This window comes from Brienomyrus brachyistius, chromosome 2 (genome assembly GCF_023856365.1).
Source record: "Brienomyrus brachyistius isolate T26 chromosome 2, BBRACH_0.4, whole genome shotgun sequence".
Classification (NCBI taxonomy): Eukaryota; Metazoa; Chordata; class Actinopteri; order Osteoglossiformes; family Mormyridae; genus Brienomyrus; species Brienomyrus brachyistius.
Genome location: NC_064534.1, coordinates 32,246,388 through 32,270,603, shown reverse-complemented (window position 1 = coordinate 32,270,603; position 24,216 = coordinate 32,246,388). Strand labels below are relative to the sequence as shown.

Here is a 24,216-nt window from a genome sequence, read left to right as displayed (position 1 = left end):
AACGGTTCCCCCAGAGACCGTCTGCTTCATGGCTTTAGTGTGCCCATGGCAGACATCCATTATGTTAGGGGTTGGTTTCTGTGTCGCCGCAGACCTTCTGGATAATTAGTCAGTGCTGCTCTTAGAGGTATTGCGTTTTTTGCCCCCCCCTGTACTGCTGTCGGTTTCAGATGTCTTGTCGTACGAGTGGCTGCATGAGACAGTGTGCTGATTTGATGTTTTATGGCTGGGCACAAAGGAGGGTCTGGGGGGAGTGATGGTCTAGTCACTGCTCATGCTTACAAAGGAGCATTGCTACCCTGCCCCCCCGCACTCTGTATGACGCACTGTATCTGCCTGTGATCTCAATGGGCCTGCAGCCTGGCCACTCATGCCCCTACCAGACCAAGGCATTGATTCAGCCCCCTGCTCCCACGTGGCGTCTCCGCATTCCATGCGTGCCCGCCCACTCCAGGTCCCAGCCTGGCATCGTAGAACAGCAAGTTTAGGGACCTTGATGACGTTTCCAGCTGTGTAGGGGTGCTCTGGGGGTGACGAGGTGGGTCTTGGGGGGTGATGTGATGTCAGTAGACAGTGACCAAGAGCCAGTCTGCCTCAACAATGGTGACTCTACCAGGATGATTGCAGCTGTGTTCCCAGACCCAAAGCCTCATTATATCTACATAGTAGCCAACTGTCTCCTGGCCCCATCCATCCATTTTCCAAACCGCTTATCCTACTGAGCCTATCCCGGAAGCAATGGGCACGAGGCAAGGAACAACCCAGGATGGGGGGCCAGCCCATCACAGGATCCTGGCCCCATATCTTTGGAAATTCTCCTCTAGTCAGTTGTATGGCTTTTGAAACATTAGTATCATATGATAGTGAGTGAGCTCAGAATTACTGGTTTTTGATGATAGACTGGCATATTTTAATTTACTATTAGCATACATAATTTCCTAATAGCTTACTTTTCCTACCAATGTACTGCTTTAATAACAGAAAATTGTTCTCAAGGAAATTTAATGTCTGATAAGATACTGGTACATTGTTGTGTAGCAGAAAGTGCGTAAAATAAACCCACATTTCTATGGAAATGAAACTGGAAATCTGAGTCAGCTTTCCGTTTACCATTCCATACTTTTGATTGCTTTCTATATCTCAGCACAGTGCGTTGCGGCGATGCATGTTTTTTTTTTTTATTGGACTCTGGTGCCTTGGTGAATTAAATACTTGAGTTTAGGAGAGGGGGGGGAGCGGGGGTAGACGTCTCCCAACCGCAAGGCAGCGGGCAAGATGCATGGACACAATCGAATTTTTGTATTCAACCCTACACTCCCATGCACTATGCATTCATCAACCACTCCCCCCTCCCTGACTCTAGGATCTGTATTTCCTTACAGACTCCGCTTTCAGCCCTCCTACCACACACACTGACCGACACTGACAACCTCGGCCATGCGCAGGAGAGTCTGAAGGCGGGTCTCTGTTCAGCCGGCTGCAGCTTGAGCACCGAGAGGCGCGGAAGGTGGTCATCGGAGCGTGATTTTTCTCTTTGCTTTCCGTAAAGCTCGCACCGCACGGAGGCACCACGGAATGGGTACCGCGGCATCGCCCGGGTTAGCCAGAAAGTCATCGTAGATGAGGAACCGGTGACAGCGCGCTTGCGAGCCGCGGACCACCAGCTGCCCTGGGGTGGTGCTGGGGAGGGGAACTGGAGCCAGACGTCCTAGGAGGACATCGCACCCCTATTTGCACGGTCTCACTGTTGCTGTTTTCTCAATATTCAGAAACAAAATCTTTTTGAGTCCCAGAAGGATTAATGCCCATTACGGTACAGTATTTCTTTTATTTTTTTTTCTGAAGGTACTTTAGAGGTGGCTCGAGGTAATTACTTTGCACTTGCTTGGCTAACCATTAACAACCTGTACCTAATCCTAACACATTTATTAAATGAGTTGAAAGAAGGAAACAATGATTCATCCAAGCTTTTAATTTCAACAAATTAATAACGTTTTTATGTAAATGCATTATTGAACAAATTTTTTTCTTGTCCGAACGAGTAAGGATGTATGAAACTTTCAAATCTGTGACAGCCGCACTTAAAAAATCACTGGTCATCTTCCATTTTATCTTTAAATGTTCTACAGTGTGAAATTAAAATATGAAATATATCGAAGTGCAAATTTTAAAGTTATAAAGATAATCTGCATATCAAGGAAACGTAAACGCATATAAATGTATCTTTAAATGTCTGTAGAAAAGACTGACATGATTAGGTCCTAAACGGCCCATTTTTTACCATTATGTGATATAATAGTGTTTTTGGTGTTGTATTCGTATAAAAAACAGGATTACTTTGTCCCACCATGAGCAGTGGTATTATTTTGCGTAATCGACACTGTTTTAAAAAGTGATATGATTGCTCACTGTAATATAATACAGAACACGTTATGTCCCCTTATGAAGGTCTCAAAGTGATCATTCTTTTGAAACAAACATTCTCGACCACAGCTTTGACCCTCACATGCCCCAGACTGATGCATTTCTCCTACCCGCGTCTTTCCCATTAAAGTTAATTATTACTGAAATCGTAACTGCATCTGACTGTAATGCATGTTTAATTGTACTGTGACTGATACAAAAAAGGGTGTCATTGTTTCCAAAAACGAAGCAGATATGCAAAAGAAATGGGATTTCGCCTTTTCATCTTTACGCGGGTACAGGAGGAATTTAGCCTGTTTTTTTCGGCAAAGGACGCTATCTTGCAGTCTGTATCCAGCTTACAATTTAGACATATGACATTGTAATAATGTAAACGGAATTTATTTTCAAGTTCGATGTTTTAATGGAGTGACTGAATATATGTATCTTAAAAGCAATCAAAGTGCGTGTTGTAGCTGAACTGGCTGAAATCAATTCATTGTCATTACTGTTTCCGTATAATTTTTCTTGGTAGCGTTGTACCTTAGTTGTTTTGTATTGGATTTAAATCTTGGGCTGATATTAAAAAATGTGTACGTCTTCATCTCACAGCTTCAGCGGTGTATATATTTACAAATATGAACACGTGAAGAGTTATACATTTTTTAAATTTGTGGCCCTATTAGATTAGATGGTCTGCTCATTCTCATTAATGCCACCGACTGCACGTGTTTTGTTTATTCGCTGTAAATTAGATATCTTAGTGAGAGAACATCTCAGAAGCTTGGCTGTTTCTAAGATGCTGAAACCATGTGCGGCACCAGCAATCACTCCACATTTAAAATGACGTAGATCAGGCTCCTTAGAGGTTTTACTGCTTAAGCGCACAATAACTGAACCCCTTAACCCCATCTGCATGCTGTATATATTCAGCTGCAGCCACACGTTTGATCGTAAGAGCAGGTTGATAACATTAGCATGCAAGTATTAAACTAAACTAATTACTGAGCGTATATTAAGAAACTAACGAATTATATAGCCTACCATCGGCAACCATTTACCATACAACATTTAACATAAGGTTAAGCATTTCTTTTGTACCATAGACATTCATCTCTTGTAAATACATTTCCTAAAACCAGCTGCTTTCTGTTTATAGTCCAGAAAGATGTATTTTCTTAGGTATTCGGGTCACTTAAAAACTGGAACAAACACAGGTTTAGTTGAACAGACGTCATCACTGTAAATGTAAAAAAAGAAAAGGTGACTTTAAAAAAATAGAAATAGCGGGGTTAGTAAAACTCCCAGCTTACTTTTCTGCCGAGTCGGGTACCAGTGCGACTGCTGTTAAGATCTGATTACTGTAGCTCAGAGTAATCCTTTCAGCTGTGTGGGATCGGTTTGCCCAGAATGTATTATTCATTGATCCCAAAGTCAAACAGTGCAACCTTCAAAACACAGTTGGTACACAGAAAACAGACTGGTTCTGGATTTCAAATAATCTTCCATTATAAATCTTGATATGTTTTATAAAACCTAGCAGAAATAGCCTTACAAATATTTACACGGGTTGTGAAATTTGACCCCATTAAACACATACACAATTTATACCGTTAACGATATCCTTACGGATCTGACTGTCAGTGTATGTTACTAACATAATTTTTTGCGTATTTTACCTCGTTTCACGGTAGCATGTTAAAAAAGGGCACATTGTGTGTAGAAAAATACATAGAACATAACTACATTAGAAAAATATATAACATATATATATACAACAAATATCATTTTAATTCCACATAGTTGTGCAAACTGGTTCATTTGCATGAAAGTCACCATTCCTTCCAAGTCATTGTAGCAAAGACAACATCATTATTTTTACAGGCAAAATTGTCCAGTACAGATGCACCGATTGCAATTAATTTTCTTTGAGCTGTGTTGGACCTGCCTATAGCGATTTTTTACGATTGCGATTTTCTTTCTAAGAACTGCAATTGACAGCATATGCGAACAAAAATCAGCTGTTGTTCAATGCAAAATCATATTTTTATATTTTAATTTCCCCCAAACTGCACTAAGCTGTTTGAAACTGTGACTGGAAAGAGATACAAATAACAATTAACTGAAAATGAGTTGAGGTACATCCAACTTTATCTGACATGTTTTACTTTACCAGTTAAACATGAACACGTGCAACAGATTTAAATAACAAAACAAAGGTCAGTTACTTATATAATTTCCAGTATGTTCAAATTCACCAAATAATATGACATGTGACCTTTTTCTCTTTTTTACTCGTCTTTAAAAAAGTTAATAGTTTACAAACTTCCATCCATTTACTATCCATCCATCCATCCATCCATCCATCCATCCATCCATCCATCCATTTTTCAAACCACTTATCCTTCTGGGTCGCAGCGGGTCCGGAGCCTATCCCGGAAACAATGGGCAGGAGGCAGGGAACAACCCAGGATGGGGGTGTGAGGCAACAGTGCTAACCACTGCACCACCATGCTGCCCCCGAAGTGTACTATACTCTTCGAAATAATAATGAGTGCAGAGTAATATTAATACCACCATCGCATGTTACATCGCTAATAAGCTAGATTAAGATCAGGCTTGAGGGCGGCATGGTGGTGCAGTGGTTAGCACTGTTGCCTCACACCTCTGGGACCCAGGGTTCGAGTGTCTGCCTGGGTCACATGTGTGTGGAGTTTGCATGTTCTCCCCATGTCGTGGGGTTTCCTCCGGGTACTCCGGTTTCCCCCCACAGTCCAAAAACATGCTGAGGCTAATTGGAGTTGCTAAATTGCCCATAGGAGTGCATGCGTGAGTGACTGGTGTGTGAGTGTGCCCTGCGATGGGCTGGCCCCCCATCCTGGGTTGTTCCCTGCCTCGTGCCCATTGCATCCGGGATAGGCTCCGGACCCCCCGCGACCCAGTAGGATAAGCGGTTTGGAAAATGGATGGATGGAAGATCAGGCTTTTTCATACCTTCATACTGTACGGACATTATAGCGCAGGGGGGGTCAAGTTTTGCTAAAACATTTTTACTTTGTCATAGGAAAAGACTTAGCTAGCTTTGCAATTTTAATTATATCATTCCTTTTCAACATTATCTAGTATGTGTTTAATCAGTTTAAAGTTTACCTCCTCTCCCACAGTTTACTTTGGCTTTACGTGTATTAAAAATTGAAGTCTTTGTGTCGTTTTCACTCACAGTTTCACGCTAACATGTTCTGTGAGCGTGCGCGCGGCTGTGAGGCTAATGCCTGCACTGCTGTGTGTATGACGTCTGGCGCCTGCCTATAACCAACCAGTTCCGTATTGGTAATACATGAGACTGACTGACTGACTGGTCTCTAGTTTGGGCCGAGCAGAGCGGTCCCTGGCCGATCGATTGGTACCTCTCTAGAGTCCAGACATCCTCCTGCTGGTGGAATTTCCCCATTAGGTCCCAGGGAAGGTAAAGGGTGCAATCCATCCACTGCAAGATCTCAGGTGTCTGTTCCTGAAAAAGAATATAAGTGCCCCCCCCCACCCCCTTAGGTGAAAGTGGTTTGGCTTCCCTGAGCCAAGGGCAAAGTCCAGCTGCTCAAGGTACCCGGGCAGCGCGATTCAGTGTCATATCTACTGCTGAACTCTGCAAAAGATGTTTGACAGACAGTCCAACACCAGACAGGGACCAATCACAAACCAGATAAATATCCTCACTCTCAGGTGCTAGATGACCATCAGTGTTTCCAGGTTCCGGACTGCATATGATGAAATAGTCTATATGACATATATACATATACAATGACATAGTAGTTCCCTTGAAATGGGTTTAAGATCTTTCACCTTCTCCATAGGTGCCTCACCCTGGAGCTGCTGAACTGATATTCTTGACTCGCCCAGTGGTCTCTTCTTGAAGGTACACACATTGCACCATTGGCAGAACTGCTCCACATTGGCCTGGCTCTGTTGGGTGGTCCCAGCAGAAGCATTCTGTGAGTTTTTTCAAAGGTCCAACCCCACAAAGCTGTGGACCAGCCGACAGTCTCAGGGACCATGATCTGCAGTCTCTCCTTGGTCCCACTGATGTACCGCTGATACTTTACACCTGCATCACTTACATGGCCTGCTGTCTCTTGGTGACCTCACTAAAAGGTACCACATATACCAATCAGGCTGCTGACACACTGGAGCCATTCAGTTTGGGTTTCAGGTCTGGATCTCCACTATGGATTCTTCAGGGTTCATCGGTCTGGAAGCTGTGGCAAAACATATACGCTTCGAACACCGAGCATGATTTTTGCATGTCCTTTATATAAATATAAATAAAATAAGCAGTAACAGACCGATGGAAGTTGGTCGGGTCTGTTTCCATACACACCATTGTGTGCGTCAGAGGGGAGCACAGGAAGTCCAGTCACGGGGGGGTTGGTAATTTGACAGAGCATGAAAGTGCAGACCCAAATAATTGGGCACAAGAGGACAATGAAGAAAATTGCAGGCAGACAGACAGATACAACAGATAGACAGCGAGAAAGCAGATGACCTCAATCTGGGTACAGATGAGTCAGCACTACAGCCAGTATATGTGTTTTTATTGCTAGGAGGAATGATGGGAATTCAGACAAGATAAATGCTCAACTTTTGTCCATTTTCAAACAAAACAAAAGTATGTCCATCCACCCACCCACCACTTATCTAGTGTAAAGGCATGGGAGCAGAGCCTATTCCAGTCAGCTTTGGGTTCAAGCCTGGGGTGCACCTTTAGTGACCCTCAGTGGGCTGCCAGTCCATCGCATGCAAATAACCACACACCGGGCAGTTTATAAGGCCAGTCCACGTAGGTGCATGGCATTAAGAACAAGATTTTTACGTTATGTAAAATTTAACAAGATGTATATATATATAAAAATATTTTAGTGGCTTATGGATCCTGGGAGAGGCTTCAGCATCCCGCTAATGACCCTGATCAGATCAAGTGGTTAAAAGATGTATGGATGGAAATTATTTGGTTTCTTTCCATTTTATTATATAATACACATGGCATTCAAATATCAGCAATGAGGTATGACTGTCCTGCCTACAAATGGCAATTTAAGGTCAGGAACAGGTCAATAGAAAAGACACATCATCTAATCCAGCGACTGTTCTCTTTCAGAAAACTGCTAAGCTGGGATCATGATAGGGAAGCAGGGAAGGCAGTGGAGGTCTATTTGCAAAGGACTGATTCTTGGGACCCTGATGACCAGCTGTATGATTCTCCTTTATTGCCTCTCTGCTCCTCAGGTTCAACTCAATCTCCAAGAGTAAGTCTGCAATCACTAGGGTAGATTATCAGATACAACTTATTTCCATCTCTTTGTCCTTATTAGTGATAGATGTTTTGTAACAATGAATATGTAGCATTATCTAATTTCTTAACAGGCATACCTCTTAAGATAGTTACAGGGTTTTCTTTCTGAAGGGTAATACGTAGATGGAGTCCTCCACGGTCAAAAATTTCTATTATTCTGAAATCCATTGTTAAGCCATAATGCTGTCGGCTAACCTTATATATGGATTGGTTCATTAGTTATTTTTGTTGCTTGTTTCTAGGGTACCAGTGCCTTACTCCTGTGCCCATAGACCAGCACGTACCCTACAAGTTTCAAACAGCTCCCAGATTTCCCCGGGGCTGGCAGGCACTTGTACACCCAAGGTGGATGTCATGTTTATGAAGACCCACAAAACGGCCAGCAGCACTCTCCTGAACATCCTATTCCGTTTCGGGGAGAAACACCGGCTGAAGTTTGCCTTCCCTAACAGTCGCAATGACTTCTTCTACCCCTCACTCTTCCAGCGGTCACAAGTCAAGGACTACAGACCCGGAATGTGTTTCAACATCATTTGCAACCACATGCGTTTTAATGAGCCTGAGGTGATCAAGCTGCTGCCCTCTGACACCACGTATGTCTCCATCTTGCGGGATCCTGCAGAGCTCTTTGAGTCCTCTTTCCACTACTTTGGTCGACTAGCGCCCTTCACCTGGAAGATCTCCGCAGAGGACAAGTTGGCTGAATTCCTTCAGGACCCCTGGCACTACTTCGATCCCGAAGGCTACAACTCCTTCTACCTCAAGAATTTGCTTTTCTTTGACTTTGGGTTTGACAATACAATGGAGCCGGATGACCCACGAGTGGATGAGAGCATCCGTTCCATTGCAGAACGGTTTCGGTTGGTGATGCTGGTGGAATATTTTGAGGAGTCACTCATCCTGCTGAAGGACACTCTCTGCTGGGAGATGGAGGACTTGCTGTTTTTCAAACTCAATGCCCGAAAGGGCTCCACGGTGTCCAGACTGAAGCCAGAATTGAGGGCCCAGGCACTGCAATGGAATGGCATTGACTGGAAGCTCTACCAGCATTTCAATGCAACTTTTTGGAGAAAGGTAGAGGTTTATGGGCGACAGCGCATGGCCAAGGACGTGGAAGAGCTCCAGAGGAGAAATAAGGAAATGGCAGCAATCTGCATAGAAGGAGGTCAGGCTGTGGAGGCCAGTAGCATCCAGGAGACAGCCATGCAGCCATGGCAACCTATTGGGGAGAAGTCCATCATGGGCTACAACCTGAAGAAGAACATTGACAAGAAGCATCGTAAGCTTTGCCGAAAGATGCTCACCCCAGAGCTTCAGTATCTGACTAATCTGGGGGTCAATTTGTGGATCACGAGACTCTGGGGTTATGTGAGAGATGTTATCAACTGGTAGGAACAACATGGCTGGAAAGCAGAAAGCAAATGGCAGATTATGAGAACAGCTAACGAAGAAAGGTGCGTTTCAAGCTCCCCCTTAAAACAGTGAAACCCAAAATCACACCCTGAGTGACTTATACTCTTCCCAGTGGAGATACGTGCCTTTTTCAGCCATTATATGCTGCATAAAATTATGACTTTTATGGACTTGTTGACAGTGAACATCAGTACACCACCTAATTTATTCTGATACTATTGTGCTGATCGGTTTCTCTTAAACAATGCTGTTTGCTCAATACTATTTATTCTATAGGTGCTTGGAAAACCAGAAAAATAGTCAGTGTGAAGATATTTCTTCCTTATGTCATGGCAAAAAAACTGTGACCTTCTGCTTCATGCAGCCATGACGCCACAGCTCTGTGAAGATTAGATCTACACATAACGTGATGTCAGAAGAACGATGACCTACTGAACATTTCGCCCTTGTTGTTTTTACAGATGTGTTATATCGACACAGATTACTGATGACAATGAAATAGTCAGTTGGCATTCGGAAGGCATTTTGCAAAAAATACACTTGGAAAAACCCTAAAATGTCAATCTCAAGATAGTTTCTTTAAAAACTTGTTGTTAAAGTGGGGAATCTCCACTTCATACAGTCATGTTCATTTCACTGTAAAATAATTACCTCTTGAATCTTACAGTGCTAGTGAACATTTACAGCATATCTCTATCTGTAAATTGTGTACAGAACTTTCTCCTATGTCAAATAACATGATTTCTCATCTCAACTGCTCTTCCTGCCACTTTTCTTTGGTGCGGGTTGCAGTGCCAGCATGGTGTCATACTTTGGGAATCTCTAGATGATCCCAAACCAGCTAGGAGATAAAATGCCTCAGGTTCTGAAGAAACAGAGGGTCTATTCCATGGTTCCTCTGGCTCTCTAAACTCCTCAGCCTGAGAAGAAACCTCATTTTGGCTGCCCCAAACTGGTGACCTTTTTCATTCTTCCATTTCACCACCATGGTTAACTGAAGTCAGCGAACCAATCGACCTGTTAGTCTCATGTTCCCTCTTACCATCATTCGTGAACAAGATCCTGAGGTATTTAAACTCCTTCACTAAGGGTAGACTGGCCTGAACTCTTTCCAACTACAGCTATGCCTCAATATCCTATCAATAAAAATCACAAGCAGCATGTAATTTCTTTACATTTGACATAACAAGTAACCCGTTGAACAACTTTTCTTGATGCCAACATTCAGCACTGATGACAATGAAATACTCAGTTATTAACTAGCTGGAATAAGTTAAGTTAAAATTGCTTTGTCTTACTTTAAATCAACCTGACTTTGACTTCAGTTCAGTTAAATCCATGTATATGTGTGGCCTTTTCAGCACAGTATAGGACAAAGGATACGACGGACAGCAATTTAAGTCAATTTGTAGCAATTAAGATATGATACACTGTACAGAGAGACATACTTAATTCATGGTGACCATTTAAAAAATTCAGCACAGAGAGTTCAGTGGAGTTCTCTTCATTCATGAGACACCTTGGAGCACAAACAAATTCTACAATGTGGATACATAGAAGAAAACTTTTGAAGTCTGCAAAATAAAGGCACATTTGAAAATATGTTGTGTTTATTAGGATTTGTTTCAGATTTTGAATATTATAGGTACATTTTTTTAGCTACCTGATGGTAATTATATGAAGTAAATAAATGTCAATTACACACACACACACACACACATATATGTGTGTGTGTGTGTGTATGTGTGTGTGTACACTACATGTAACTAATTAACATCTCATAATATTCATACTGCATGTAAATTCATATGGAATAGAAACAAAGAAAGCAGACTGTTTGAATTCTCTCCCAGCCTCCTCTCTAAACTGACTGCTAAAAATATTTTACCTTCTGAAATGATCCCAAAGTACATTTGAAAAGTCCAGCTACTTTTGCCATGCTTTAAGGTAACATTATGTGTTATTTCAATATCAATGGCGGTAGCTATTTAGTTACAGTTGGGTCATCTCATAACAGAGGAATAGGTAAATATTAAATCCAGCATGCTCATCTTATTCCAGAAATTTCTGAGGACTACAGGCACTTCTTATAGTTAGCCTTCCTACTTTCATCACATTCATCATACTATAATTTTTGCCTTGATACGTATACCACACAGGTATACCTAGATGCAGAAATATTGTATATTATTAAAAAGCACAATTCCGTTTTAACAGTCCTCAGTATTCATTGTTCTTACAGGTAATCACGCTTAACAAACAGAGAACGATACATAAAGACCTATTAAAAAGTAAAATAACAGAAATATGCATTATACTTTTATTAATACATTCAAATATATTTAACATATTGACTTATTGTACAATAATGGTGGTTTGGTGTTCAAAGTTCAAGTAAAATTAGACAGAATAATCCTCTGTTGCCAAACTCAACACCATCACATCACTTATTAGACCAGATATCTAAAGTTAGCAGGAAAGCCTGGCTCTGGATCTCTGGAGGAACATGGAAGAGATGCATAAGGTAAGTCAGAAATGGCGCAAAAAAATCTTTCGCACCAAAAGGAAGTCGATTAATGTTTGATGTCAGTCACTGTCTGACAGCAGTCCCACGCTCCTTAGGTATTGTAGAAGCATTTCTTTTATAAATAACTCTGTTTGATCTGTCACCAGCCCCTGTCTCACCATATATAATCTTTATCTGGACCTTTACTGTCTTTGTATACATACTGTTTGATGATTACATGCTCATAATCTGAGAGGGAATCTGTTAAAATTGCTATAAATAATAATACGTTGGAATTATTATTTTTATTATTATTATTATTGCTAACAGATGACAGGAAATAGGGAAATATGCAGTATTTTTGCCTAACAATGCCACAGACAAACTTCAAATTATCTTGCAAAACACAGCAAAAGTTTTTCCTTGACCTTTTTAAAAAATACTGATAACCTATTCAGCCTACCACTGACATGACGGCGACGCGCAAATTGAAATGGGATCCATGGCTTTTTAGAGTGTGAAGTCACACATTTACATCATTTAACCTATACCAAAGAAGTGTACAAGTCAGCATGTGGTGGTGAGTCAGGAAAATATGACATTAGCCCCGTTCGAACAGATGCAGACCCTTTGCCTTACGCAGCACTGAGGAAGCCTGCTGCCCCTACTGCTCCCCTTGGGGGGCCTCGTGCTCCTACTCCAGGTCCCACTGGCACTGGCTGGGCTGCTCCTTCAGCTCATGGTGCTTCACAACCAGCTGGGCCTCCAGAGCACGGCACGCTTCCTTGTGGTCAAGCAGGTCCCGCTTTCACCTACAGCAGGCCACCTGCTTTGGCAATCGCTCAGTACTGCACTGCCCCTGCTCCAGGTTCTCCCGCAGTCACTCCTCATCTAGCTTGCAGCACTCCTGGACCAGCTGGTCCTCTAAGGTGTGACACACCTCTTTGGGGCCAGCAGCACCACCTCCGCTGCCTCAACTGCCTCCTCTGACTGTTGCACTCTTGCTCCCAGCCGGCCCGCTCCTTTTCCTGCACACACTATTCCTCGCCGCCGGTGGGTCTGGAGCCTTTGCTGGCCGGCGAGCAGTCAGAGACCCTGGGAGTGTTTGTCCTTCCTTGTTACCAGTGTCTCGGGCAGGGGTCCAGCTACAGGCAGCTACAGGATGCGCTGCATGGGTCCGGAGTTTCTCGCACGGACTTCTCTCTTTCTCACTCTGTCCGTCTGCTGGCTGGTTTGGGGTGGGCTTTTGGGTAGACATGTGGGCATTTTGGACAGACATGTTGGGCAGACATGTACCCCATCTCGCCACAACCCCAGCAAATAAGCTTCTCTTGGGCCAGTCTTGCAACAAAACCTCTGTCTCTCCCTATCTGTTGAGGAGTGCCTGTTCCAGCAGTGCCACTGGGGTCAATTCTGGCATCTCACTCCTGACACCAGTGGGGTGTCCAGGCAATGTGGGGGCAGCAAGGAAGGCGAGACGGTTTTACGATTTAAGGTTTGCCCTTTAATTCAGTCCGTAAAAGGACGGCACAATAGGCAAGAGCAAGGCTCCGACCAAAATGGCAGGCAAAACGTGGGCAGGTTACACACTAGACAGGAAGGCTCACACACAGCAGGTCATTACACAACTCTAGAGCATGTCAGGATTACACACACAGCACAGGTAAGGATACATGCCATAATTGAAGCACAACAAGTATTTACACTAACAAATACACACCGCTATTTACAACAAGACATACAAAGGGGCTACATGCACGGGCTGCAAGCATGCCAAGATATGCAAATCCCAACGAGGCTACAATACTAATCAAGCGCAATAAAAACTTTTCCCTCCCAATCATACAATAGCTTACAAACTGGTGTTCTCAGTATTGCTGTACCTTGACACAGAAGTGGCTGTAGAGATGTTTATGTGGAAAATTTCCATTCAAACTCAATAGTGTATAAATGCTGTTTCTGCCCTAACCCTAAAAAAATGGCATGCCTTTATAGATATGACCTTGTTAAAGCGATGACAATTTGGACTGTAGTAGTCTAGTTTACCGAAAGACACTGGTGGATTTAGTTATGGGCAGTATGGGCTGCTGCCCAGGGTGGCATTTTGTCTGGGGAGGCACGAGACGCCTACACAAAATGCATGCGCAGTAGGGTATCACGTGAACCTGTGAACTCGCACAATTATGCCATGCAGACGTGCCATTCTGGAGGACGTTTCCCAAAAGCATACAGTCAGTCCTGTTACAAAATGATTAATGTGGTCATGAAAAACCTCGTGTTCACTATAATCGGGTTCTAAAATACACATATCCAATGGGAAGAATTGGATTTGGGGGATGCGACTCCAAAACTTTACTCCAAGACTCCAAGACATTTACGCCAAACGAAATGAATTAAATAACAATAACTGTGATATGCGAGCCCAATTATCTAATTATATGCATTTTAAATAAGAAATAATAATAGGACATTAATAAATTACATCATAAACATCTCCTGGATCTTATGAGTCTCCAGAAAATTATCCAGTAACTGCATCAACCAAAATTCCCAAACTCACTAACTTTCCCATTGAGGAACGTTGGCCATTGATGGTATTGAAGTATTGATGGCCAAAATGATGCTTAATGAACCATTTGATGCATTGAGAGATGGTGCTCTCTGTTAAAAAAAAAATGGGCTCAAAGCATGTCCCAAACTAAACCAAGAGTGGGGTCAGTTTTACACGGGTATTCACTGTTGAGGACCTTAGTAATTTACCAGTTATTACCTATCCAGCATTGTCTATAGCTAATATATATATAACTGAAGCAGATGTTTTGCAAAGCCTAGCTAAGCTCAAAATAAATAAATCACAGGGCCCTGATGGCATCTTACCTATAGTGTTAAAAGAGATGAGGGATATTATTTGCCGACCCTTAACTTTACTGGTTCAAAAATCCTTATCTGAAGGTGTGGTACCTTCTGATTGGAAGCACGCCTTCATAACGCCTATTTTCAAAAAAGGGGATAGAAGTAATTTGTCTAACTATAGGCCAATCAGTCTAACTTGTATAACTGGTAAAGTTATGGAGGCTATAATCAAAGAGAAAATGATAGATTACCTGGACTCCAATAACATTTTGCGGGATAGCCAGCATGGATTTAGAAGAGGTAGATCCTGTTTAACAAATCTGTTGGAGTTTTTTGAGGAAGCTACTCAGGAAGTTGATGATAAGAAGGCCTATGATGTCATCTACTTAGATTTCCAAAAGGCTTTTGATGTTGTCCCCCACAAGAGGCTCCTACTTAAACTCAAAGCGACTGGTATTTTAGGTACCGTAGCGACCTGGATTGATAACTGGTTAACAGATAGGAAACAGCGAGTAGTTATAAAAGGCACAATGTCACAGTGGGCTTGCGTTCATAGTGGGGTACCGCAGGGTTCGATTTTAGGACCACTATTGTTCCTAATTTACATAAATGATATGGATACCAATATATACAGTAAACTGGTGAAATTTGCAGATGACACCAAGGTGGGTGGTGTAGCAGATACTGAATTAGTGGCTCAGCAGCTACAGCGGGATCTTGATTTAATTAGTGACTGGGCCGATACCTGGCAGATGAAATTTAACGTCGATAAATGTAAGGTACTCCATCTAGGGAGCAGAAATATAAAGTACAGGTATTTCATGGGTGTCACTGAAATAAAGGTAGCTGATCATGAGAAAGACCTTGGTGTGTATGTTGATGCTTCCATGTCCCATTCTCGCCAGTGTGGGGAAGCAATAAAAAAGGCCAATAGGATGTTGGGGTATATCTCCAGGTGTGTGGAGTTTAAGTCAAGGGAGGTAATGCTAAGATTATACAATTCCTTGGTGAGACCTCACCTAGAATATTGTGTGCAGGTTTGGTCACCATATCTTAAAAAGGACATTGTGGCCTTAGAAAAGGTGCAGCGTAGGGCCACAAAAATGATTCCTGGTCTTAGAGGAATGTCATACGAGGAACGGTTACTTGAGCTAAATCTGTTCAGTCTCAAGCAAAGGAGATTGAGGGGGGACATGATCCAGGTATATAAGATTCTAACAGGTTTGGATGCTGTTCAACCAAATAGTTACTTCAGCATTAGTTTAAATACACGAACTCGTGGCCATAGGTGGAAATTAGCGGGAGAACATTTCAAGCTGGATTTAAGGAAGCACTTCTTTACGCAGCGTGTAGTCAGAGTATGGAATAGCCTTCCTGATAATGTAGTGCAAGCTGAATCCTTGGGTTCCTTTAAATCAGAGCTAGATAAGATTTTAACGACTCTGAGCTATTAGTTTAGTTCTCCCCAAGCGAGCTTGATGGGCCGAATGGCCTCCTCTCGTTTGTATAGTTCTTATGTTCTTATGTTCTTATGTCAGACAATATAATGAATGGTTCATGAAGAATCATTTTGACAGTCAGTATTTGGGAGTAGGGGCGGCATGGTGGTGCAGTGGACCCCGGTTTGAGTCTCCGCCTGGGTCATATGTGTGTGGAGTTTGCATGTTCTCCCCATGTCGTCGTGGGGTTTCCTCCAGGTACTCTGGTTTCCCCCCATGGTCCAAAGACATGCTGAGGCTAACTGGACTTGCTAAATTGCCCGTAGGAGTGCATGTGTGAGTGAATGGTGTGTGAGTGTGCCCTGCGATGGGCTGGCCCCCCATCCTGGGTCATGCCCATTGATTCCAGGATAGGCTCCGGACCTGTCAGAAACCCATAGAAAACCCACAATGGTGGGAGCATTATGCTGTGGGGATGCTTCAGTGCATCAGGAACGGGAAATGATGAACTATCTCCAGAAGACCAACGCGAACGTAATGGAGTGGCTTGCACAAATACCTGACTTAAATCCAACAGAAAATCTGTGGGGTGAACTAAAGAAAAAGGTCCATGCCAGAAGGCCATTAAATCTGGAGGAGCTTGAGAGATTTGCCAAAGTAGAATGGGCTGGGATTCCTCAGATGACCTGTCAGAGACTTGCTGAAAATTACAACAAATGACTTCAGGCTGTTATGCAACAAAAAGGATACACAACTATTAATATCCGGCTAATAATTTTGACCATGGTAGTTTTTTGGTTTTTGTGCAATATTTCATTTCTGGGTGGCATGGTGGTGCAGTGGTTAGAACTGTTGCCTCACACCTCTGGGACCCGGGTTCGAGTCTCCGCCTGGGTTACATGTGTGTGGAGTTTGCATGTTCTCCCCATGTCGTGGGGTTTCCTCCGGGTACTCCGGTTTCCCCCCACAGTCCAAAAACATGCTGAGGCTAATAGGATTGCTAAATTGCCCGTAGGTGTGCATGTGTGAGTGAATGGTGTGTGAGTGTGCCCTGTGATGGGTTGGCCCCCCATCCTGGGTTGTTCCCTACCTTGGTCTGAAAGCTACCTTCCGAGATAGGCTCCGGACCCCCCGCATCCCAGAAGGATAAGCGGTTTGGAAAATGGGTGGAAGGGTGGGAGTAGTGAGCCACATCCACCATGCGGGTGGGCATGCAGACAGCAAAAACACAGTGAATTATGGTGTGTGGAGGAGCACTAAAGGAAACACACAGTCTACGAAAAGCAAATGTAAGTGAATTTAAAAAAACATTGCAGTATTTTGCTATGATACTTTGTCAAATATTTTTAAATTCTTAGAATCTAAGACTCCAATGCTACAATGGTGTGATGGGCTGGCCCCCCTGTCCTGGGTTATTCTCCACCTCGCGCCTGTAGTAGATAGGCTCTGGACCCCCCACGACCCAGAAGCATAAGCGATTTGGAAAATAGATGGTAGCAAAGTAAAATCCACCCATTTTGCTCAGTTTACTAAAACGAGTTTCAACTGCTAGGCTCCTGCTTGAGATATGAATATAGATATTGATTATATTGACATTGAATCACTGGAAATACTTGGTTAACCCTTGATTGATATGATTAACTTGACAACTACTTATACACTTGTTTTACCGCATAACATATTGCGTATGGCCTACTGCGACTACTATATAACTACAACTATTTATGCGCCAGTTGTGCCAACTTCGAATCCCTTCCTGCAGGCACCCCCCCCCCCCCCCATATGTATATATATACACTGAACAAAAATATAAACGCAACACTTTTGTTTTTGCTCCCATTTTTCATGAGATGGACTTAAAGATCTACAATTCATTCCAGATACACAATATTACCATTTCTCTCAAACATTTCTCACAAATCAGTCTAAATGTGTGATAGTGAGCACTTCTGCTTTGCTGAGATAATCCATCCCACCTCACAGGTGTGCCACATCAAGATGCTGATCTGGGGTAGTGCACAGGTGTACCTTATACTGCCCACAATAAAAGGCCACCCTGGAATGTGCAGTTTTGTCTCACAGCAAAATGCCACAGATGCCACAAGCATTGAGGGAGCGTGCAATTGGCATGCTGACAGCAGGAATGTCAACCAGATCTGTTGCTCGTGCATTGAATGTTCATTTCTCAACCATAAGCCGTCTCCAAAGGCGTTTCAGAGAATATGGCAGTACATCCAACCGGCCTCACAACCGCAGACCACGTGTAACCACACCAGCCCAGGACCTCCACATCCAGCAGGTTCACCTCCAAGATCGTCTGAGACCAGCCACTCAGACAGATAATGCACGGCCCCATGTTGCAAGGATCTGTACACAGTTCTTGGAAGCTGAAAATGTCCCAGTTCTTGCATGGCCAGCATACTCACCGGACATGTCACCCGTTGAGCATGTTTGGGATGTGCTTGACCGGCGTATACGACAGCGTGTACCAGTTCCCACTAATATCCAACAACTTCGCACAGCCATTGAAGAGGAGTGGACCAACATTCCACAGGCCACAATTGACAATCTGATAAACTCTATGCGAAGAAGATGTGTTGCATTGCATGAGGCAAATGGTGGTCACACCAGATACTGACCGGTTCTGAGTCCCCAGACCCCCAATAAAGCAAAAAACTGCACATTCCAGGGTGGCCTTTTATTGTGGGCAGTATAAGGTACACCTGTGCACTACCCATGATGTCAGATCAGCATCTTGATGTGGCACACCTGTGAGGTGGGATGGATTATCTCAGCAAAGCAGAAGTGCTCACTATCACACATTTAGACTGATTTGTGAGAAATGTTTGAGAGAAATGGTAATATTGTGTATCTGGAATGAATTGTAGGTCTTTAAGTCCATCTCATGAAAAATGGGAGCAGAAACAAGAGTGTTGCGTTTATATTTTTGTTCAGTATATGATCATGGTCTATGATTTTTATGTCAACAATTCTTTAAATAATCATATACCAATATTTACCAGTTTGAAGTATATTCTTGTACTTCACTTTAACCTGTTCCCATGTTCTCATTGTGCTTATGTTTGATCTGGAATTATGACATACAGTAAAATCACGTTATACCGGACTCGCATATAACGAAATTTCGCTTATAACGGACAAACGCTTTTATCTGTAGTTTTGTTCGCTAAAACGGACATGCAATCTGGCGTGCCGGTGATATCCACCACAGATACGTAGTCGGGATTATTAATAGTTACGCATCTGCTCAGGTAGGGTTTGATTACTACATGTACAATATAATAATCTATACCAAAAGTGTGTCTGCTGAGGTGTAGCACGAGTAAATGATGTCCTGTAGTTGTAGTGCAACTGCATCTGGACATAACGGACTTTGGACATTTTACCAGGTCCCTTTAGGTCCGTTATAACTGAATTTTACTGTATTAAATTATAATTAATCTGACACATAGGAAATAAAACGCTGCTTTCAGTAAGTATAAGGAATAATTATATAATTTGTCGGTCACTTTTTGCCAGCCGTCTTTTCTGGTTTGGGCTGCTTTTGCCGTGTTACCCCTTGTACATATTTGTTCTTGAAATTCTTCATATCCTAATACGAGATCCTGCTCCGCTTGCGTGAAAAGGTTTCGCCCTTTCTTTTGTCAGTTTGTTGCAGTCTATGAAAGACTTGCTGATAAAGTTTTCTAGACTTGAAATAAATGGGGTTTTCAAGCAGCGCGGGCGCGCGCAATCATCTCGGATGAATGGATCAAGCTAGACTAATCTACTACACAGCTGAGTTTCAAAAACCGACTGAGTTTCACCGGAATTGAAGGCATCTGAGCTCGGATGATTTGTTTATTTACTGGATGTACTGGAATTTGAATTTGAATATTTTTGAAATCCATCCATCCATCCATCCATCCATTTTACAATCCTACTGGGTCGCGAGGGGTCCGGAGCCTATCCCGGAATCAATGGGCACGAGGCAAGGAACAACCCAGGATGGGGGGCACACCAGTCAGTCGCACATGCACTCCTATGGGCAATTTAGCAACTCCAATTAGCCTCAGCATGTTTTTGGACAGTGGGGGAAACCGGAGTACCCGGAGGAAACCCCACGACGACATGGGGAGAACATGCAAACTCCACACGCGTAACCGAGGCGGAGACTCGAACCCGGGTCCCAGAGGTGTGAGGCAGTGCTAACAACTGCACCACCATGCCGCCCCCCTTTTGAAATCTGCATTTTTAATCAAAATTACTCTTACTAAAGGAAAACTTTTGTTCCAAAAAATCAGTTTGTAAACAAAATTATGAGGCTTACCCATTTCTTTAACCCAAACAGATCACCTATTGCATGTTTAGTTATCCATCCATCCATTTTCCAAACCGCTTATCCTACTGGGTCCGGAGCCTATCCCAGAAGCAATGGGCACGAGGCAGGGAACAACCCAGGATGGGGGGCCAGCCCATCGCAGGGTACACTCACACACCATTCACGCACACATTCACACCTACGGGCAATTTACTAACTCTAATTAGCCTCAGCATGTTTTTGGACTGTGGGGGGAAACCGGAGTACCCGGAGGAAACCCCACGACGACATGGGGAGAACATGCAAACTCCACACACATGTGACATGTTTAGTTTTTTTATATTAATTTTAGCTCATTTTGTAAAGGGTGCCAATAATTCTGGAGATGACATGCAGGAGCTGTATTAGTTGATGAGTTGTTCTTGAGTTGTAACTGAGTTACTAAGTTATTTGTGTCCCCCACAATTAAAGTGATTCCAAATAAATATTTTATATTATTGGACAGATGTCATGTGTGATACAAATACATAATGATTCAGAAAACAAATTGTAATATTCATACTTTCATGTTGCAGCAAACTAGCTATGGAAATAGCATCTGGCCACTGGATCCTAATGAAAATGAAAAGGCTGACATCAGCGTAGTTTTATATCATAGATTTATTGGAAACCCACTTAAAACAATACAAATGTTGCTTAGTGCTACGATAAACCAAAGAAGTGGCAGTGCATGTGCTGAATGAGACTGGGATGAAACTGCTGGTGTAAAACTGTGGCTTTACAGACAGATATTATTGAAAACGATTCAGAATGGTATCACATTCCACTATTTTTGACCTTGGTATTTAAAACATTCTGGCTATGAGCCTGATTACACATTATAGTAAAAAAATGAAAAACTCTATCACTTCCTGTTCTGGCATGTAGAGTTACATGTTTAATGTGGATATGGTCTTTAGCAGGTTGTAAAATTGGAAACCAACTGAACAAGAATATAGTAAAAAAAATACTTAGCAAATTGCTTAGCAAAAATGTTTGCATACAGCTATGCATAAAACAATATGCAATGTTTATGTCTACCATATTCGCATGACCAAAAAGTTACTGTAGAGGATAGGGGGCTGGAGGAAAGGGGGTCAAAGTTTTGCTTAATGACTGTTTTGTTTTATCATCAGAGGGAACAGGGGAACAAACAATCTCACAATTAAACACATATTCTTCTACATCAAATCACTTCTTTTTAAAATTGTATACTTCATGAACATTTGCAAAGTTCCTTTAATCATACCTGTGTATTGTAGCATAAGGGTACCTATCACGCAGTGTTTCGTTATGCATGCTGGACTGATGACAGGTGTAAATAATGTAAATAGTGTAGTGTAGTTAGCGTAGTGTATTGTGAAAAATTTTTGTTGCAGGGCATAACACTAGAATAGGTGGATAGTGCAGTTTGTTGATATTTTTTTGACTGCTTTTCTGATGTTTGGTAGTGATTGTAGAGTTGTCATCCTTCCTTCAATGAAAAGGAAAATAACTGGTCCCATTTTTAACCAGTACACAACTCAATTTGTCCCACATCTCTTCAAACTGAAAGTGTGGTAATTGCTGGTATTGTGACTGTAAGCACTTGATTTCTATATGTTGTACTGGATGGGAATGCTTCAAGTGGTGAAATACAAACCCAATTTCCAGAAAAGTTGGAATATTTTCTAAAATGCAATAAAAACAAAAATGTGTCATATGTTAATTCATGTGAACATTTAACTGAAAAAAGTACAAAGAAAAGGTTTTCAATAGTTGTACTGACCAGCTTAGTTGTATTTTGTAAATATATGCATAGTTATAATTTGATGCAACACACTCAACAAAAGTTAGGACAGAATTAAAATAAGACTGAAAAGTGCACAGAATATTCCAGTAACACCAGTTTTGAAGACCTCACATTAAGCTACAGTAAGTGGTAGCGGGTGAGGCATCCTGACTGGGCATAAAATTAGCTTCCATCAAAGGCTCAGTCTTTGCAAGCAAGAATGGGTCATGGCTGACCCCTTTGTTCCAAATTCCTGAGGGAATTATTAGTCAGTTCAAAAGGAACATTCCTCAACACAAGACTGCAGAGGATTTACAGTTGAGGACAAAATTATTAGCCCCTCTATGAAATTTGAAGTTTGTTCACGATTTTCCAAAGTGCATTTTCAACAAAGCAAGGAATTTTCAACATAGCATTTCCGAACATTTGAGAAAGCACCATGCCAAAAACAAAAGAATTCAGCTTGGACTTGAGAAAAAGAATTGTTGATGCACACAAAGCAGGACAAGGATATACAAAGTTATCACAGCATTTCCAATTGTCAAGAACTGGAGTGAGAAGCATAATTCAGAAATTCAGAGAGCGACATGATACAGAAAAAGCCTGACAGAGGTAGGAAGTGAAAGATTTCAAAGATCCTGGAAAGGAAACTAGTGAGAGATGTGTCTAAAGACCCCATAACAACTGCCAAGACACTAAAGAATGACTTTGCCAAGTCAATGATTAGAGCTCCGTACAGGAATGGACTTCGAGCTTTCAGACCAAGAAGGACTCCACTTTTGCAGAAGAGACACCTTCAAGCCAGACTAAAGTATTCTCAGAACAATCTGGAGAAAGATGATGCATACTGGAAGCATGTCCTATGGTCAGATGAGACTAAACTAGAGCTCTTTGGCTATAGAGACACTGCTTACAAGCGTATGTTTGGAGAAGGAAGGGGGGGCGTATAACCCAAAGAAAACCCACAATGGTGGGAGCATTATGCTGTGGGGATGCTTCAGTGCATCAGGAACGGGAAATGATGAACTATCTCCAGAAGACCAACGCGAACGTAATGGAGTGTCTTGCACAAATACCTGACTTAAATCCAACAGAAAATCTGTGGGGTGAACTAAAGAAGAAGGTCCATGCCAGAAGGCCATTAAATCTGGAGGAGCTTGAGAGATTTGCCAAAGTAGAATGGGCTGGGATTCCTCAGATGACCTGTCAGAGACTTGCTGAAAATTACAACAAATGACTTCAGGCTGTTATGCAACAAAAAGGATACACAACTATTAATATCCGGCTAATAATTTTGACCATGGTAGTTTTTTGGTTTTTGTGCAATATTTCATTTCTGGGTGGCATGGTGGTGCAGTGGTTAGCACTGTTGCCTCACACCTCTGGGACCCGGGTTCGAGTCTCCGCCTGGGTTACATGTGTGTGGAGTTTGCATGTTCTCCCCATGTCGTGGGGTTTCCTCCGGGTACTCCGGTTTCCCCCCACAGTCCAAAAACATGCTGAGGCTGATAGGATTGCTAAATTGCCTGTAGGTGTGCATGTGTGAGTGAATGGTGTGTGAGTGTGCCCTGCGATGGGTTGGCCCTCCATCCTGGGTTGTTCCCTACCTCGTGCCAATTGCTTCTGGGATAGGCTCCGGACCCCCCGCATCCCAGAAGGATAAGCGGTTTGGAAAATGGATGGATGGATTTTCATTTCTGTGTGAAAAGTAAAATAATACAAGCATCCAAAATAAAACTGATATGTCTAAAAAAAACCATGTTGAATATTACTTTTTAACAGCACTTGGGGAAAAACAATGAGATTTTCATAGGGAGGCTAATAATTTTGTCCTCAACTGTAGGTCTTACAACATCTACAGTACATAATATTATGAAAAGATTCCGAATACGATGAGACAGTTAAGTGCGTGAAGGGCAATGTGGGAAAATATCCCAACTTTTCTGGAAATGGAGGGTGTATATTTGCAGTATTTCCAGTTTTATTTGGCACAAGTTTTCGGCAGAGTTTACAGGATACACCAGTCTGTTGCATGTTGCATTTTAAAGTACAAAAAGTTCCGCCGCACCACTGACGTCTTTTTTGTTCCACAATCTCTCCGTTTAAAAGGATGTTGTAGCTACT

The 24,216-nt window shown here is 42.4% G+C and overlaps 1 protein-coding gene across 2 annotated transcripts; it reads left to right on the top strand.

Annotated features, from left to right (window-relative positions):
- The first annotated feature begins 38 nt into the window (after nucleotides 1-38).
- Nucleotides 39-10,765, top strand: gal3st1a (galactose-3-O-sulfotransferase 1a). 2 transcript variants are annotated; one of them, XM_048994825.1, is made up of 4 exons: nucleotides 39-1,813; nucleotides 6,255-6,316; nucleotides 7,556-7,703; nucleotides 7,993-10,765. In XM_048994825.1, the coding sequence occupies exons 3-4, from the start codon at nucleotides 7,576-7,578 to the stop codon at nucleotides 9,140-9,142; spliced, it is 1,278 nt and encodes a 425-aa protein (XP_048850782.1). In that variant the 5' UTR covers nucleotides 39-1,813; nucleotides 6,255-6,316; nucleotides 7,556-7,575; the 3' UTR covers nucleotides 9,143-10,765. The 2 variants fall into 2 exon arrangements, with proteins under 2 accessions (XP_048850782.1, XP_048850790.1); XM_048994833.1 differs by lacking the exon at nucleotides 6,255-6,316.
- The last annotated feature ends 13,451 nt before the right edge of the window (nucleotides 10,766-24,216 follow it).